Source organism: Onychomys torridus, chromosome 1 (assembly GCF_903995425.1).
Source record: "Onychomys torridus chromosome 1, mOncTor1.1, whole genome shotgun sequence".
NCBI classification, from domain to species: domain Eukaryota; kingdom Metazoa; phylum Chordata; class Mammalia; order Rodentia; family Cricetidae; genus Onychomys; species Onychomys torridus.
The window spans coordinates 53,834,932-53,849,405 of NC_050443.1; the positions used below are offsets into that span (position 1 = coordinate 53,834,932).

The 14,474-nt window shown below is 40.1% G+C and overlaps 1 protein-coding gene across 2 annotated transcripts in view; it reads right to left on the bottom strand.

Moving 5' to 3' along the window:
• Positions 1-14,474, bottom strand: part of Chd2 (chromodomain helicase DNA binding protein 2) — a 113,723-nt gene that overhangs the window by 55,863 nt on the left and 43,386 nt on the right. For both annotated transcript variants that reach the window (XM_036185228.1, XM_036185219.1), the window contains 4 exons: positions 10,726-10,942; positions 8,185-8,274; positions 7,317-7,507; positions 1,538-1,726 (listed from right to left, as the gene is read on the bottom strand). In XM_036185228.1, coding sequence (XP_036041121.1) covers positions 1,538-1,726; positions 7,317-7,507; positions 8,185-8,274; positions 10,726-10,942 — 687 coding nt within the window. The remainder of the gene's footprint in view (positions 1-1,537; positions 1,727-7,316; positions 7,508-8,184; positions 8,275-10,725; positions 10,943-14,474) is intronic.

The window sequence follows — 14,474 nt, forward strand, 5'->3', positions numbered from 1 at the left end:
TCGTGGGTTTCCATATGGCTTATTTATATATCCTTAGTTCTGACTATCCCATCCCTGTATCTTATTTCTCAATTCCTCTATGCTCTGCGGATATTATTAAATGGTTAAGGAATCATTAACTACTTTTAGGTATGATAACACAGCAAATTTTTGAAGAATAAGAAGTCTTTCTCTTTTAGAGACACACACTAAGACTGGAGTAGAAGAAAAGATATGGGTAAATTAATTAATGGCCATGAGTTAATAACCACTGAAGCTAGATTATGAGCAGATGAGTAAATACCATACTATTTTTCTTATATTTCAAACTCCCTATAATAATATCTCTAAAAGTTAAATGGGGACTTAGGGTCACCTATAGGTCAGCAGTGTCTGTCCAGCACATGTGACACCGAGTTTGATCTCCCAGAAACATGCAAATATATATATATATAAAGGCATCATATTTACAAAAATTAAATGTGAAAGCTCATAACAAGTACATTTTATGCTACCTTATTCCTGAATTTCTGTACAAAACGGTAAGCCAAAAATGTGGCTTGCCTGTGCTGCTTGGAATGCTAGAAAGGAAGGAGTGCTCACTCTGTACTACGGTGAGTGCTACCTCTGCTGAACTTTCAATGAGATTGCACTGCAATGACCTGTTTCTAGGATACAGCAAGGCTCCAGAAGGGACATGTTTCATTCATCTTCATCCTTCCCAAACAGCTAGAAGAATGCCTAGCATTAAAAACTTCATAGGAGAGTTACTGAATGGAAAACAAACATTGTCTCGCTTAACCAACACCTGCTTAGTATAGGACTATTAGCACTAAAAATTAGGGGCTGGAGAGTTGATTTGGTAGTCAAGAGCACTTGCTGATCTTGCAGAGGACCTGGGTTTGGGGCCCAGGACCCACTTGGTGGTTCATAAGCATCCTTAACTCCAGTTCCAGGAGATCTGATACCCTCTTCTAATCTCTGCAGACAATAGGGATGCATGTGGTACATATACATACATGCAAGCAAAACACTCATATACAGACAACATAAAATAAATAAAACCCTCCCCCAAAATGTTTTGATTGACAAACTCTGGGTCATTTATGTAAGAGAAAGTACTGTGTAAATTCTCACTTATGCAAATAAAAACAACTTCCCTTTTTTTCCTAATTGATTATGAATTTCAATTTAATCCTGTGCTGAGTCTACGAACAAAGCTCAGTTGTTATCTAGCCAGCCCAAGGCTGAAGTTCAATTCCTACTGCTCTAAGAAAGCAAAGCTTAGAGCTAGGCCTGGTCCTAGTACTCTGAAGGCAGCTGGAACTCTTGAGTTCAGGGCCAGCTAGAGTTACATAGAGAGGTCCTGCCTCAAAAAACAAAATAAAAAAATAGAAAACTTTACTCTTGAGCACTTGCCAAGATCTGCAAGGTTATAAACTTAATTTTAAAAACAAAGACAAAAACAAACAAACAGAAAAACCAAACTATGTTCAGATTTTACTTTTTAAAAGGCACGGATTACTTATGAATTATTTACCTCATGGCAGGAACTTACTTATAATACTGTTTCTGAAGGGCTGACATCTCTACCCTGAGAATCTGCTCCACTTTGGCAGGAAGGGATTTCTCCACATCTTTCTTGACTCTCCGAAGAAGGAAAGGCTCTAGTACCTTATGAAGACTCTGATAACCATTCTCTCTCCCCTTTCCATGGTCTTCTTCAAAATCTTCCCAAAACTCAAACCTATAGATGAAATTGTCACCATTAGTTACCCACAGGGAAGGAAGAGCATTTTCACAACAAAATAAGAACTGAACGGGGGGGGGGGGGGGGGGTTTGAGGGGATTAAAAAAACAACAACTTCCAATCCCTCATGCAAGGAAAGGCAAAACTTGTCCATCCCTGAATCTTCAGTAAAAGAGAAGAGAAAAAGTACAATGTAAGTCTAAACTTTCACACACAGGTGGCTCAGCATGTGGACACTGGCCCTGGCAAGAGAAAGGGGGCTGAGCACAGCACTCGTGGCTGTCTGTGTCCTGTTGATGCAATGTGATCAGCTGCTTCACGCCGCAGCCACCACGGCTCCCCTGCCACCATGGGCTGCGTGCTAGAACTGTAAGCAGCACCATCAACCCTCTCTGAAGCTGCTTTTCTCGGATATGGGAAACTGGGTAAACTAACTGATACGGCGGTCACTGCTGACTGTGATCTCCAGGGAAGACAGGGGGACCAGTGAGTTGAGGGGACAAAGAACAGCAATGAGAAAGGACACACGTGCAGCAAATAATGGAAAGCTGGCAGCCAGGAAAGCGGCCCAGTCGATGGTGACCCCTCGCTCCCCAAGGGAGACACTAGTAACGTCTGTGGATATTTTTAGTTGTGACAGCTGGCCTGCAGTGGGTAGAAGCCAAGAGTGACGCTAGATTTCCCCCAAGGAAAATGACACGAGGCAGCTGGGGTGGGGGGTGGGGGTGTCCAAGCCAACCCAAGGATGAGAAGAAGCCCAGTACTATGAGACAGCACTGTAGGCAGGGTGCAGGGGAACTCTCCTCCCAGAAAGATACTGTGGTGAGGGACGGGGGAGAAGGGTGGGAGGGAAGAAAAGAGAGAGTAAAACGGGAGGGAAGAGAAGAGGGGGAAGACAAGGGAAGGGAAGGAAGGCAGAGAAGGAAGGAGGGTCAGCCTGACTGCGATCTGCTCAAGTAACCACTGTAGTGAAGCTAGCTTAGTCACCATGGTGGCGTGTCTCAATCCACCATCAGAAGATCGTAAACATTCTCACAAATAAAAATGGTTTTTTAGGGCTGGAGAGATGGCTCAGAGGTTAAGAGCACTGACTGCTCTTCCAGAGCTCCTGAGTTCAATTCCCAGCAACCACATGGTGGCTCACAGCCATCTGTATCAAGATCTGATGCCCTCTTCTGGCCTGAAGACATATATGCAGGCAGAACTAAAATAAAAAAATAAAATAAAATAAAAATCAATGTTTTTTTAAAAGACCAGCAGTGCGAGGTTGGGGATTTTGCTCAGTGGTAGAGAGTGCTCGCCTAGCAAGCGCAAGGCCCTGAGTTCGATCCTCAGCTCAAAAACAAACAAACAAACAAACCAGCAGTAAATAAAGACAATAAATATGCCACTTATAGATCTGCCTTACAAGAAACACTGAGCTAAAAGAAAACCCTCCACAGGAAGAAATAAAGATCACCTGGAAATGATAAAAACACATGTTATCTTTCTCTCTTCAATGTTTCCTTAAAAACAGTAATTTCCCTGTTGTGTTCTTGAGTTTATAACATAATGAGAATTTAAAGTAGAGTCATTGTGGAACAAAGTTGTTATACTTTTTAAGAATTAAGTTGGCATTAACCTGAAGATTAGACTACAATACAAAATCCCTAGCGAATCCATGAATAAACAATTTTAAAACGGTAACACTAATGAAGAGAGGAGTGAAATAGTACTCTAAAACTGTAAATACTAAGCAAGGCAGTAAAGGAGAAACAGGAATGGACATGAAACATGAAAACAAGAAGTCAAATGACAGGAACGGGTTCAGCCAAATCTTTATTTATGTCCAAGAACTGCCTCAACCTAACCAAAATGTAAAAAAACAAAGACCTGTATGGAATGTTCTGCTTCCACCAATTCTATTCAACACTGACATTCTACAGTATATTAAGTAAGGCAAGATATAAAAAGCATTCACATAAGAAAGACACTTAAAAACCTGTACCTGCAGAAATATGGTCCCCTAAATAAAAATACAAAGAAAACTGGTAACACAAAAAAGTTATAGGGGCAAATTTATGAGTATCAGATAAATATGTAACACTCAAACATAGCTCTACATTCAGCTGTATCTCTATATCCTAAGTATAGCTCTAGACTCTCACCACAGTTCTATACTCAACCAGAGCTGTAGATAGTGGTTCTCAACCTTCCTAACGCTGCAACCCTTTAATACAGTTCCTTATGCTGTGGTGAGCCCCAACCATACAATCATTTTGGTTACTACTTCATAACTGTAATTTTGCTGTTATGAATCATAATGTAAATAGTTGCATTTTAATGTAAATATCTACTTCATAACTATAATTGTGCTATGGCTATGAATCATAATGTAAATATCTGTGTTTTCTGGTGGTCTTAGGCAGCCCATCGAAGGGTCATTCAACCCCTAAAGGCTCCCGACCACAGTTGAAAACCACTGCTTTAGTCTCTGTAGCTCTGGACTCTAACTGCAGTTCTCTCTAAGTGTAGCTCTGGACTCTAACTGCAGTTCTCTCTAAGTGTAGCTCTGGACTCTAACTGCAGTTCTCTCTAAGTGTAGCTCTGGACTCTAACTGCAGTTCTAAGTGTAGCTCTGGGCTCTAACTGCAGTTCTCTCTAAGTGTAGCTCTAGACTCTAACTGCAGTTCTCTCTAAGTGTAGCTCTAGACTCTAACTGCAGTTCTCTCTAAGTGTAGCTCTGGACTCTAACTGCAGTTCTCTCTAAGTGTAGCTCTGGACTCTAACTGCAGTTCTCTCTAAGTGTAGCTCTGGACTCTAACTGCAGTTCTAAGTGTAGCTCTGGGCTCTAACTGCAGTTCTCTCTAAGTGTAGCTCTAGACTCTAACTGCAGTTCTCTCTAAGTGTAGCTCTGGACTCTAGTACAGAATAAAAATGAGATGAAAAAAACAGGGTGAGAGGACTCAGGATGGTGAGCTCAGCCAAGAGCACTGACCTACTCAACAGCAAGAGGGGTTCATCCCCAGCATCTTACCGAAACAACTAAACATCCTAAAATGTAATCAAAAGTTAAAAAGTAAATTCAATAGAAGAAGTTTAAGACTGTAACAATGAACCTACTAAACACTACTGAGAAAAATTACACAGTAAAGAGAAAACCTTCTTTGGCCATGGATTTGAAGGCGCCATTATTATTGATTAACAACAATCCCTTAACTGATATGTAAGATTCAATGCAATCCCAACAAAATTGCAGTAGGCTCTTCCCCCAGAAATTGATGAGCTGATCCTGAAATAAGAATGCACAGCCTTTATAAGTAGACAAAATGTTCTGAGAAAGAAGGAAACCGATCCTTACACTTCTCGGAAGTAGACACTCAAGACAGCTGTGTAGATATATGGAAGTAAGGATTCACTGTGCAGGACTGGCAGACCAGAAGCAAATCCTTTCTGTCTCCACTAAGATTTCAAAAGAAGATGCTGTCTTCAACAATGAAGCTGGAACAACTTTCCCAATTCCTCAGTGAAGAAAAATAAATCAAGATCCTCACACTTCATATAGTAAATGCCTCGAAATAAAAGATACCTAATGTGACAGCTAAAATTTCTACAACAAAAATGTCGTCATCGCCCGTGGCTAAGCCTATCTGTTTTAGACATGCCACACAAAAAATAACTTGATGATGCCAGGGAGTGGCGGTGCAAGCCTTTAATCCAGTACTTGGAAGGCAGAGCCAGACAGATCTCTGTGAGTTCAAGGCCAGCCTGGTCTACAGAGTGAGATCCAAGACAGGTAACAATACAGAGAAACCCTGTCTTGACACACACGACACTTGATAAATAAAAATTTGTCTCTTCAAAAGACAACATGAAAATAAAAGAAAAGCCAATCATACTTTATTTATACAAAAATGCTTGATCGAGAGCACTTGTATCCAGAGTGCTTTTAAAGAAATAAACTATTCAACCCATATATTGACAGATCAATTTTTAAAAGTTGAAGCAATGCTTTTCAAATTCTATTTATCTTTATTTTATGTTTATAAGTGTTTGCCAGCACGTACGTTAATGCACCAAGTATATGCATTGCCTGCAGAAGCTAAAAGAGGATTTCAGATTTCCTAGAACTAGAGTTACAGACAGTTGTGAGCCGCCACAGAGTGTTTAGGAACTGAATCCAGATCCTCACAAGAGCAAGTGCTCTTAACCACTGAGCTAGCTCGCTAGCTTGAATCTAATTTTCTTAACAGCAAAAGATCTGAATAAATATTTCACAAAAGAAGCCCAAAGGGTCAAAGACAAAATGAGAAGATGCTCAACATCCTTAGTCATTATAAAGACAAGTAAATTATAAAACATTTACCTGTCAATTACACATTAGTAATTAAACTGCTTACTGTGTGTCAGTTGCTGTTCTAGGTAATGGGAACCAATGATGAGTAACAACCGAGACCACTAGTATTCTCACACGCCTAATTTAGTGCTGGGAGACACAGAGGTGCTATGCAGCAAACCAAAGAGGGAGGGAGAACAGGATAGAAAAGGAGGTGGCTGCCACATAAAAATAAGGAGAAGGAGCATTCCAGACAAGACAGAGTAGGAATGGAAGAGCATGTGGAAGGGACAGAAAGATGGCCAGGACAATGGATACATGATGAGTAATGGAACAAGTGGTAGAGCCAGGATCCAGCTCAGTACAGTCTTCCACACTAGAGAAAGGAATTGAGATTTCATCTAAGCTGTCACTGAGAACCACCAGATAATTTTACGACTGTGGAATGAATATATATACTATGTATCTAACCTATACAATTTATCTAGTAGAGATAAGCAGAAGTTCTGTAAGAAGCAAGCTGATTTGAATAAGAACTAAAATTGATGTTTCTATTAGCAAAAACTGTGTTTAAGGCATATCAGACTATATATATCACATACTTCACTCATGTCACTGAGGTTTGGTTTTGTTTTATGTTTTTTGAGGCAGAGTTACATGGAGCTTAGAGTAGCCTTAAAGTTACTATGTAACTGGCATTGGATTCCTAATCCTTCTGCCTCAACCTCCCAAGTGTTGGGATTGGATATAAGAAGCATCTCACGGTGGGGATTTAGCTCAGTGGTAGAGCGCTTGCCTAGCAAGCAAGCACAAGGCCCGGGGTTCGATCCTCAGCTCAAAAAAAAAAAGCATCTCTACCCCACCTTACTCTCATATGTCTTAATAATTATTCCCAAAAAGCTTTAACTAATTCAAACCTTTGGTAGGCAATTATATACTCCTCAACCAGCTAATTTCTTTAATTTCTACCACTCTATTATGTAAGACGTTAATATAGTTGCTTCTGTCACATTCCCCACGCCATCAGTTTTGCTAAGTCTATTAAGAACATCAAAACGTTGCCAGACATGGTGGTGCAGACTTTAATGCCAGCATGTGGGAAGCAAAGGCAAGCAGATCTCTTATGATATATATGCCAGTCTGGTCTACATAGTTAGTTCCAAGCTAGCCAAGACTACATGAGACCCTTTCTCAAAAATACAAAAAGGGGGGAAATATTTGCATATCAGACATTCTAGCACCTTTTGAAACAAACAGGAAGAAGGAGCTTACTTCTCCGGCATAATAAAGTGCAGCAAAGACCAAAGTTCCTTGAGGGAATTCTGAAGAGGGGTGCCCGTGATCAGTAGCCTATGGCTGGACTTGAAATCAATCAGAGTTTTATACAATAAAGAGTCATCATTCTTCAACCGATGGGCTTCATCTACTCCCAGGAAGGCCCAGTTAATACTGCCCAGCACGGTCTAAAGTGAAAAACAAACAGAATGAGCCACCAGGTCAGAAGGGGACCCAGAGTGCTTGCACATTAAATCATTTCTAAATACATACCATCACAAAGATACACAGGTAGACACATTTATTCTTCAGCAATTAAATATATATTAGGCTTCTTTGCCTGACCTACCAACGGCCAGATCAAGAGTACCTCATCAACTATAAGTGAATCTCTTACACAAGCCTCTACTGCAAGCTCTGCAAGAAGATGGAAACTGCTATGCTGAACAAAACAGAAACCAAACTTTATGGTATTCTGTCTTTGCAAGATGCTTTTCTTGCCTATTTGCCACGCCAGCCTCGAGACACAGGAAACACAAAACCACCACACTGAATAGCAAAGCACTGATTGCTCAGGACCTTTAGAAAAAGCTCTCCACTAGTGCGCTGCACTATACCTCAGTGAAGTCTCAATCCCCTTTCCTCCTGCCTCCTGCTCAGCTCAACTGGACTAAGGCAACCTGAGCTCCCAGTCAACTGTGAGGGTTGTCTTCTACTTACAACTTTATAGTGAGGAGGATTTTAAGTTTGTTTGCTTGGCTTTTTAAACAAAGCAAGAATTACATGACAAGGAGGAAGCGTAGTCGCCACTACTGAAATAGGATACACATGGACAAGACTTAACTTTTTATTACTAATTACACACCTTATCTTTTAAGAGGATCTCATATGTTGTTATAAGCGCATTGAACTTCAACCTTTTGGTTTGAGAATGAATCCACTCATATTCCCTTATCTATAAGAAGAAAAAACATAGTAATAAAAACACAATATCTACTTCAGGAATTTTTGTAACAAGTCTTTTAATAGATGCAATAAAAATGAAAAAAAAAAAAAAAGTCTCACAAGAATTGAATGAACAGCCTATGCACTCTAAAGAGACTTAATCCAAGCACAGAACACTGAGTCAGAATCAAAAGCAGGAAAAACTTTATTGCCATTGCAAATGAACCAGCCCTCTCCCAAAGATCTGTTGAGTGTGCAGCATTTACCAGCAATTAAACTCCAGAAACTTGCTGGGCATGATGTAACATGCTTTTAATCCAAACACTTAACAGTCTGTAGACACAGGCGGATCTCTGTGAGTTCAAGACCAACCTGGTCTACAAAGTGAGTTCCAGGAAAGCCAGGGCTGTTACACAGAAAAACCTTGTCTCGAGAAAAACCAAATGACAAAAAAGTTTTGGGGACTTGAACTAAATAAAGGGTTTCCCAGCCCCTTAAACTATTCTTAAGGAAATGAAATTTCTGTTATTCTTTGCATATGGTAATATTTATTAAGAAGTAACAAATTATAATCAGTAGGTTGGCCAGAAATTTCATTACTCATAATCAATAGATATATCCCCCAAGAAAAGGAATTTTTTTTTAATTTTATGTACATTGATGTTTTGCCATGGGTGACAGGTCCCTTGGAACTGAAATTACAGGGAGTTGAGGGCTGCCATATGGGTGCTGGGAATTGAACCCCGGGTCCTCTGGAAGAGCAGCCAATACCCTTAACCACTGAGCCATCTCTCCAGCCTTTATTTTTTATTTTAAAAAAAAAGGAATTTTGCAGAGTGAAAATATAACTTAATGTAAGTAGGAAATATTGAAAATGTAAAGAAACTGGAAAATTAATGAATGCATACTGAAACAGAAACTCAGCAAATACAATGACTACTAACAAAGTTCTTACAGTTTGTTTTCTGTTTTCTAAGTCAACAAAGACAATGAGTAAGGTGCTTACCACCAAAGACTAAAGAGAAGGAGTACTAATTTCATGGTAGAAAGCAAAATCTCTGCTTGCTTTCTCCTTAAGAACTAACAAACTAGTGGAACTAAGAACTGCTGTAGTCTTCGAAATAGTCTTAGAAAGTCAAATTTATGGCAATGAAGCCTAATAGACTTGATAATCAGATGATTTTTGTTTTGCTTGCAGGGCTGGCAAGCAAACCCAGGGTCTAGCAGGCTAGGGTCTATCACAGAGCTACAGCTTCAACCCAACCACATGAGATCATTTTAACGACAGCATTTAATAACAGCAAGTTTGAATCCATGAAAAAGTGTTTAGAGCACTTATCTAAAATTTTGAAAATTCCTGGTGACCCACTCTTACTATGCGCAATCTCCAAAACACATGTGCACATAGAAAGGCACGAGAGCCAAGCTCCAGACGTGTGTCTGGTGAGCTGAGCTCCAGTTATGCCATCTCAGCTGTCTAAAAGCATGGACTAGAGAGACTTCCTGGACAGTCATCTTTAGCAGGCTGTCAGATATTTGCTGCCATCCATTTTGAAGACGACCACAAAGGTTACAAGGACACACATAAAAGCACCCAGCAAAAGAACTAGCACACAGTATGTACCCCCAAAAATCATATTTCTCAAAAAATGTTTTTTATAAACAAAGACAAATTTACATCACTGTGTTAATTTCATGATGCTCAAGTCAATATTTCATACCAAATAATTCTCTTTTCTGCAGCCCTAGAAATGTATTGTTTTCCTTTATTTTTATTTTTTTTCTTGTAAGTTATGAAACTGTTTTAAGAGACTGGGAAATAAATTCTAAGAATTCAAGTCTTCCCAATAACATTCTGGGTAAGATAGCAAAGATATTAATTTTCCATAAGGAAGGTAATCTTAAATACAAAGATCAAACTAGTAGATGTAATGCATGCCAATAATCATAGCTCTCAGGGGGCTGAGGCTGAAGATTGCCACAAGTTGGGGGCTACCCTGAGCTACACAGTGAGACACTGGGAGGAAGAGAAAATAGTGCAATCCAACTAAGAAATTCTCATGCAATTATTGCTGCTTTAAAACTTAGTAGTATACACTTTGTTCAATGTTTTAAAGAATGTATGAATTGCACTTTGACAGACCTCCAAGTACTGAGCTCATAGTACACAGTGTGTGAATAGTTTTTTTGGTTTGTTTGTTCCCCCCTCCCCAAAACATGGTTTCTCTGTTTAATAGTCCTGGCTGTCCTGGAACCTGCTCTGTAGACCAGGCTGGCCTCAAACGCAGAGATCCAACTACCTATCCCTCCCAGTGCTGGGATTAAAGGCATACATCATCACTGCCTGTGTGTATGAATGATTTTACTCAAGAGTTTACTAATGCATCTATAAAACATTATCAGCCAATTTCCAAAATCCATGTTTAACACAATGCTACTTCCACTCTTTTTGTTTACATACCGTATTTCTGCTCATCAGGTCACCTATATAAACCACGACATTAATCTCTGGTGCCCAGATTTCAAACTCCCTCTGCCATGAAGTGAGAGTGGATAAGGGGACGACTATAAGAAAGGGTCCATACAGCTGGTGCTGGTGGAACAGGTAGGAGAGAAATGATATGGTCTGGATGGTCTTTCCTAGGCCCATTTCATCAGCAAGGATTACACTGTTACTTCTGCAATAAGAAAAAAATACAAAGTAATTATTAGTTCATGAGAAAAACAGTATGTGCACAAATAACAGTCTTGACTGTATCAGCAGAAAAAGGATCAGACTGACCCTTCAATGAACTTCTTCTCATCTTCAACTACTTAAGCCTCCTAAATAAGGAAGAAAGCAGAAGACAGAAATAGCAGACCAGGCAAGTCTATCTGGAAGTCTATTCTAGGTTTAGATTACACAAGGCTCCTCTAATTGCTTCTATCTTACAAATGAGGCTCTGAATTATACTGTCTTCCATAGGCTACCCCTTCTAACAGAGAAGACAGGTTTTATCAGATGCATACAAGCATACAGCCTTGGGTTCATCAATATACAAAACAAGTAAACTGGCTATGCTGCTGGAGACTGTACCCAATAGTCATGTGCCTTTGCTCAAATTGCCTTCCCCATTCCACTGCATTTCACTTGACTGTCCAATACCACATCTACTTGATTTTTGTTTGTTTGTAGTACTAGAGATAGAGCCCAGGGTCTTACATGTTCTAGGCAAATGGAATCTGTTTTACATATGTTTCATATTCAAGAAAGAGTGCAGGAATCTCAGGGGTTTGGTTTAGTTTTTGTTTTGTTTTGTTTTGTTTTGTTTTGTTTTTAGGAAGCAGAGTCCCACTATGTTGGTGGGGTTGATCTGGAATTTGCAATCTTCCTGCCTCTGCCTTGAAGAGCTAGTAGGAGAGGATTCTGTACATTCAACCTCTGCAAGTGTTCAAGGACAGTTTAAGAAAGACTGTACTAGGAAATAGGCTAAATTTTCATATTTGTTTTTTAACTGTACACATGTAAAAACAAAGACAGATGAAGAAAATGACCAAAGTTAGGAAGGCATGTTTGGGAAACAGAAAGTAGCCTATGACAGGAAATTAGAATCTATGTATGATAGTCTGTAAACATTGTAAAAAGGTTCTTTAAGGGCCAGTGAGATGGCTCAAAGAGTAAGGCACTGCCTCCACAGCCTGACCACCTACGCTCAGTCTCCAGAACCCACAAAGGAAGACAGGGCTCCTTCATGTCAGACACGCAAGGACATATACATGGGCAGGTACACATGCAATGTAAGCAAACTTTTAAAAGATCAATAAATGAAAATAAAATGTCTGCCTTTAGCTGAGGTTATGGATTTCCCCCAGTATCAGAACTGTGGGCTGCCAAGGACCATCACAGTTCTGAATGTGCTTGTTGTTTATGGCTTTGTGCTGTTTCTGAGTACTGTAGCTCATCTGGGTCCTTCCCAAACCGGAATATGTACATGGCCCAATGCCAGTGCCATTACCTCAGCTTAATCCCTCAGCGGCTTGCTCCCCTGTGCCTTCTGCTTGCTATCTTTAGCAGGGGACTACCTCCAAGCTCTCTTTCCTGCTTTCAAAGCCTGAAGAGGGGATGAAGATGCTGACAGTCCCTCGGGGGATCTGCTCAACCTAGCTTAGAAAGGGTTGTTGGTCATTCTTCCCTTCCTTCCTACCTTTTCTGACTCTTTAACCCAGAAACACCCGGAAGAGTTAACTGTAGTTGCTCATCATGTCTCTGAAGGTAAAGCAAACATCAGTACATCTGTTTGGAAGTAGAAGCAGCACGAGGTACAGCCGAAAAGGGCACTGCTGACCGCTAGAGGCTGTGTAGGAGCTGTGGGGTGAGGCTCTGCACTACCAGGATCGTGGAATCCTGACAAATGGGGCTTGAGGCCCACAGACCTTGGGGCATTGGTATTCTTGTCCCTGTGCCTGGAGATACGCTGCTGCCCCAAGAAGCCCAGTCTTTGCTCCCTCAGCTATGCTCATGCTTCCTGTGCCAAATGAACTAATGTTTATATGTGTATATGCTTCACTAGTGAACCAGGATACTAAAATTAAAATAAAAGTTTGCATCTAGCTAGAAGATCAAGGCATTTAAATTGCTAAAATTGCAGGCAGATCCCTTTGGGTTTACAGAGAACCTGGTCTAGAGAGTCCTAGGGCAAGCCAGAGCTACATAGTGAGAATCTTCATTATACAACTCTGGAGGAAGCTCATAGTGTCCTTGCTCATAAGAACCATCAATTGGGGCTGGAGAGATGGCTCAATAGTTAAAGAGCACTGGCTGCTCTTCCAGAGGACCTGAGTTCAATTTCCAGCAACCACATGGTGGCTCACAACCATCTGTAATGAGATCTGGCGCCCTCTTCTGGTCTGTAGGCATACATGCAGGCAGAACACTGTGTGTGTGTGTATATATATGTATATATATACATATATAATATATAAATATACATATACATATATAATATATAAATCAATCTTTAAAAAAAGAAAAAAAAGAACCATCAATTGTAAAATAAAAGGGGCTCATACTAACTCTTTAGTTACATCTAAGTTCTTACTGATCCTTTAAAAGAGTAAGACTTACTAGCTTCTGAAAGGAAAATTGTTTTTTAAAAAGTATTTGGTTTATAATTTCATACACATAACATTCTTTGATCAATCCCTCCATTTCCCTCTTATCCCATACCCCTCCGCCAAACCAAACCCCTTCTTCCCAAGTCCCCCACCTACATTCACATTTGTTTATTTGTGTCTACATGACTTCCACTGCATTGAATTAGGTTTGCCTCCATGAGCAGGGGTGGAGGGTTAAGGAAAATCATCTTTAGAGCCCAAATGATTGTGACCCACTTTCTCAGTCACCCAAACGGAAACTCAAACACTGACTTTTCTTCAGAGTCTTAAACATTCACCCGAAAAGACAAGTACAGTAGGTGGTTCACTTGGGAAAGAGTTATTGCAAATGTGTAACTAGAAACTATCTCCCTAACATTGAAGATAAATTTGAATATTGTTATTTTCCAAGCTATACTTTAATTCTGAAATAAAGATATCTGCTTTACTATAAAAAATGAAAACACAAGCCATGCATAGTGGCACACATCTTTAATCCCAGCATTCAGAAGGCAGAGGTAGGTGGAGCTCTGTGAGTTCAAGGCCAGCCTGGTCTACACAACAAGTTTCAGGACAGCCAGAGCTGTTACACATAGAAACCCAGTCTAGAGGAGAAAAAAAAAAAAAAGAAGAAGACACAAAGAAAGGGTGGGAATGGAGAGATGGCTCAGTGATTAAAAGCACTGGCTGCTCATCCAAAGGACCTCATTCAATTCCCAGCACCCACAAAGCAGACCACAACTATCTGTAACTCCAGTTCCAGGATACTGATGCCCTCTTCTGGCCTCTGTGGGTACTAGGCACACAAGTGGTGCATAGACATACATGCAGGAAAACATACTCTGTGTGTCTGTGTGTGTGCACACGCACATGTGTGTGCTTCTATATAAATAAAAACTCCTATTTGTGTGTCAAATAATTCTGTCACTAGCATTAAAAAAAGCTCTCACATGATACATCACATAATGACAGAGGAATCGTGTTTAACTTAAATCACTTAAATTCTCAAAGCCTAAATGGTCCCCAGAACTTAGTACTTAGGATAAAAATAAGCCAAACACAGTAGAGAAAAATCTA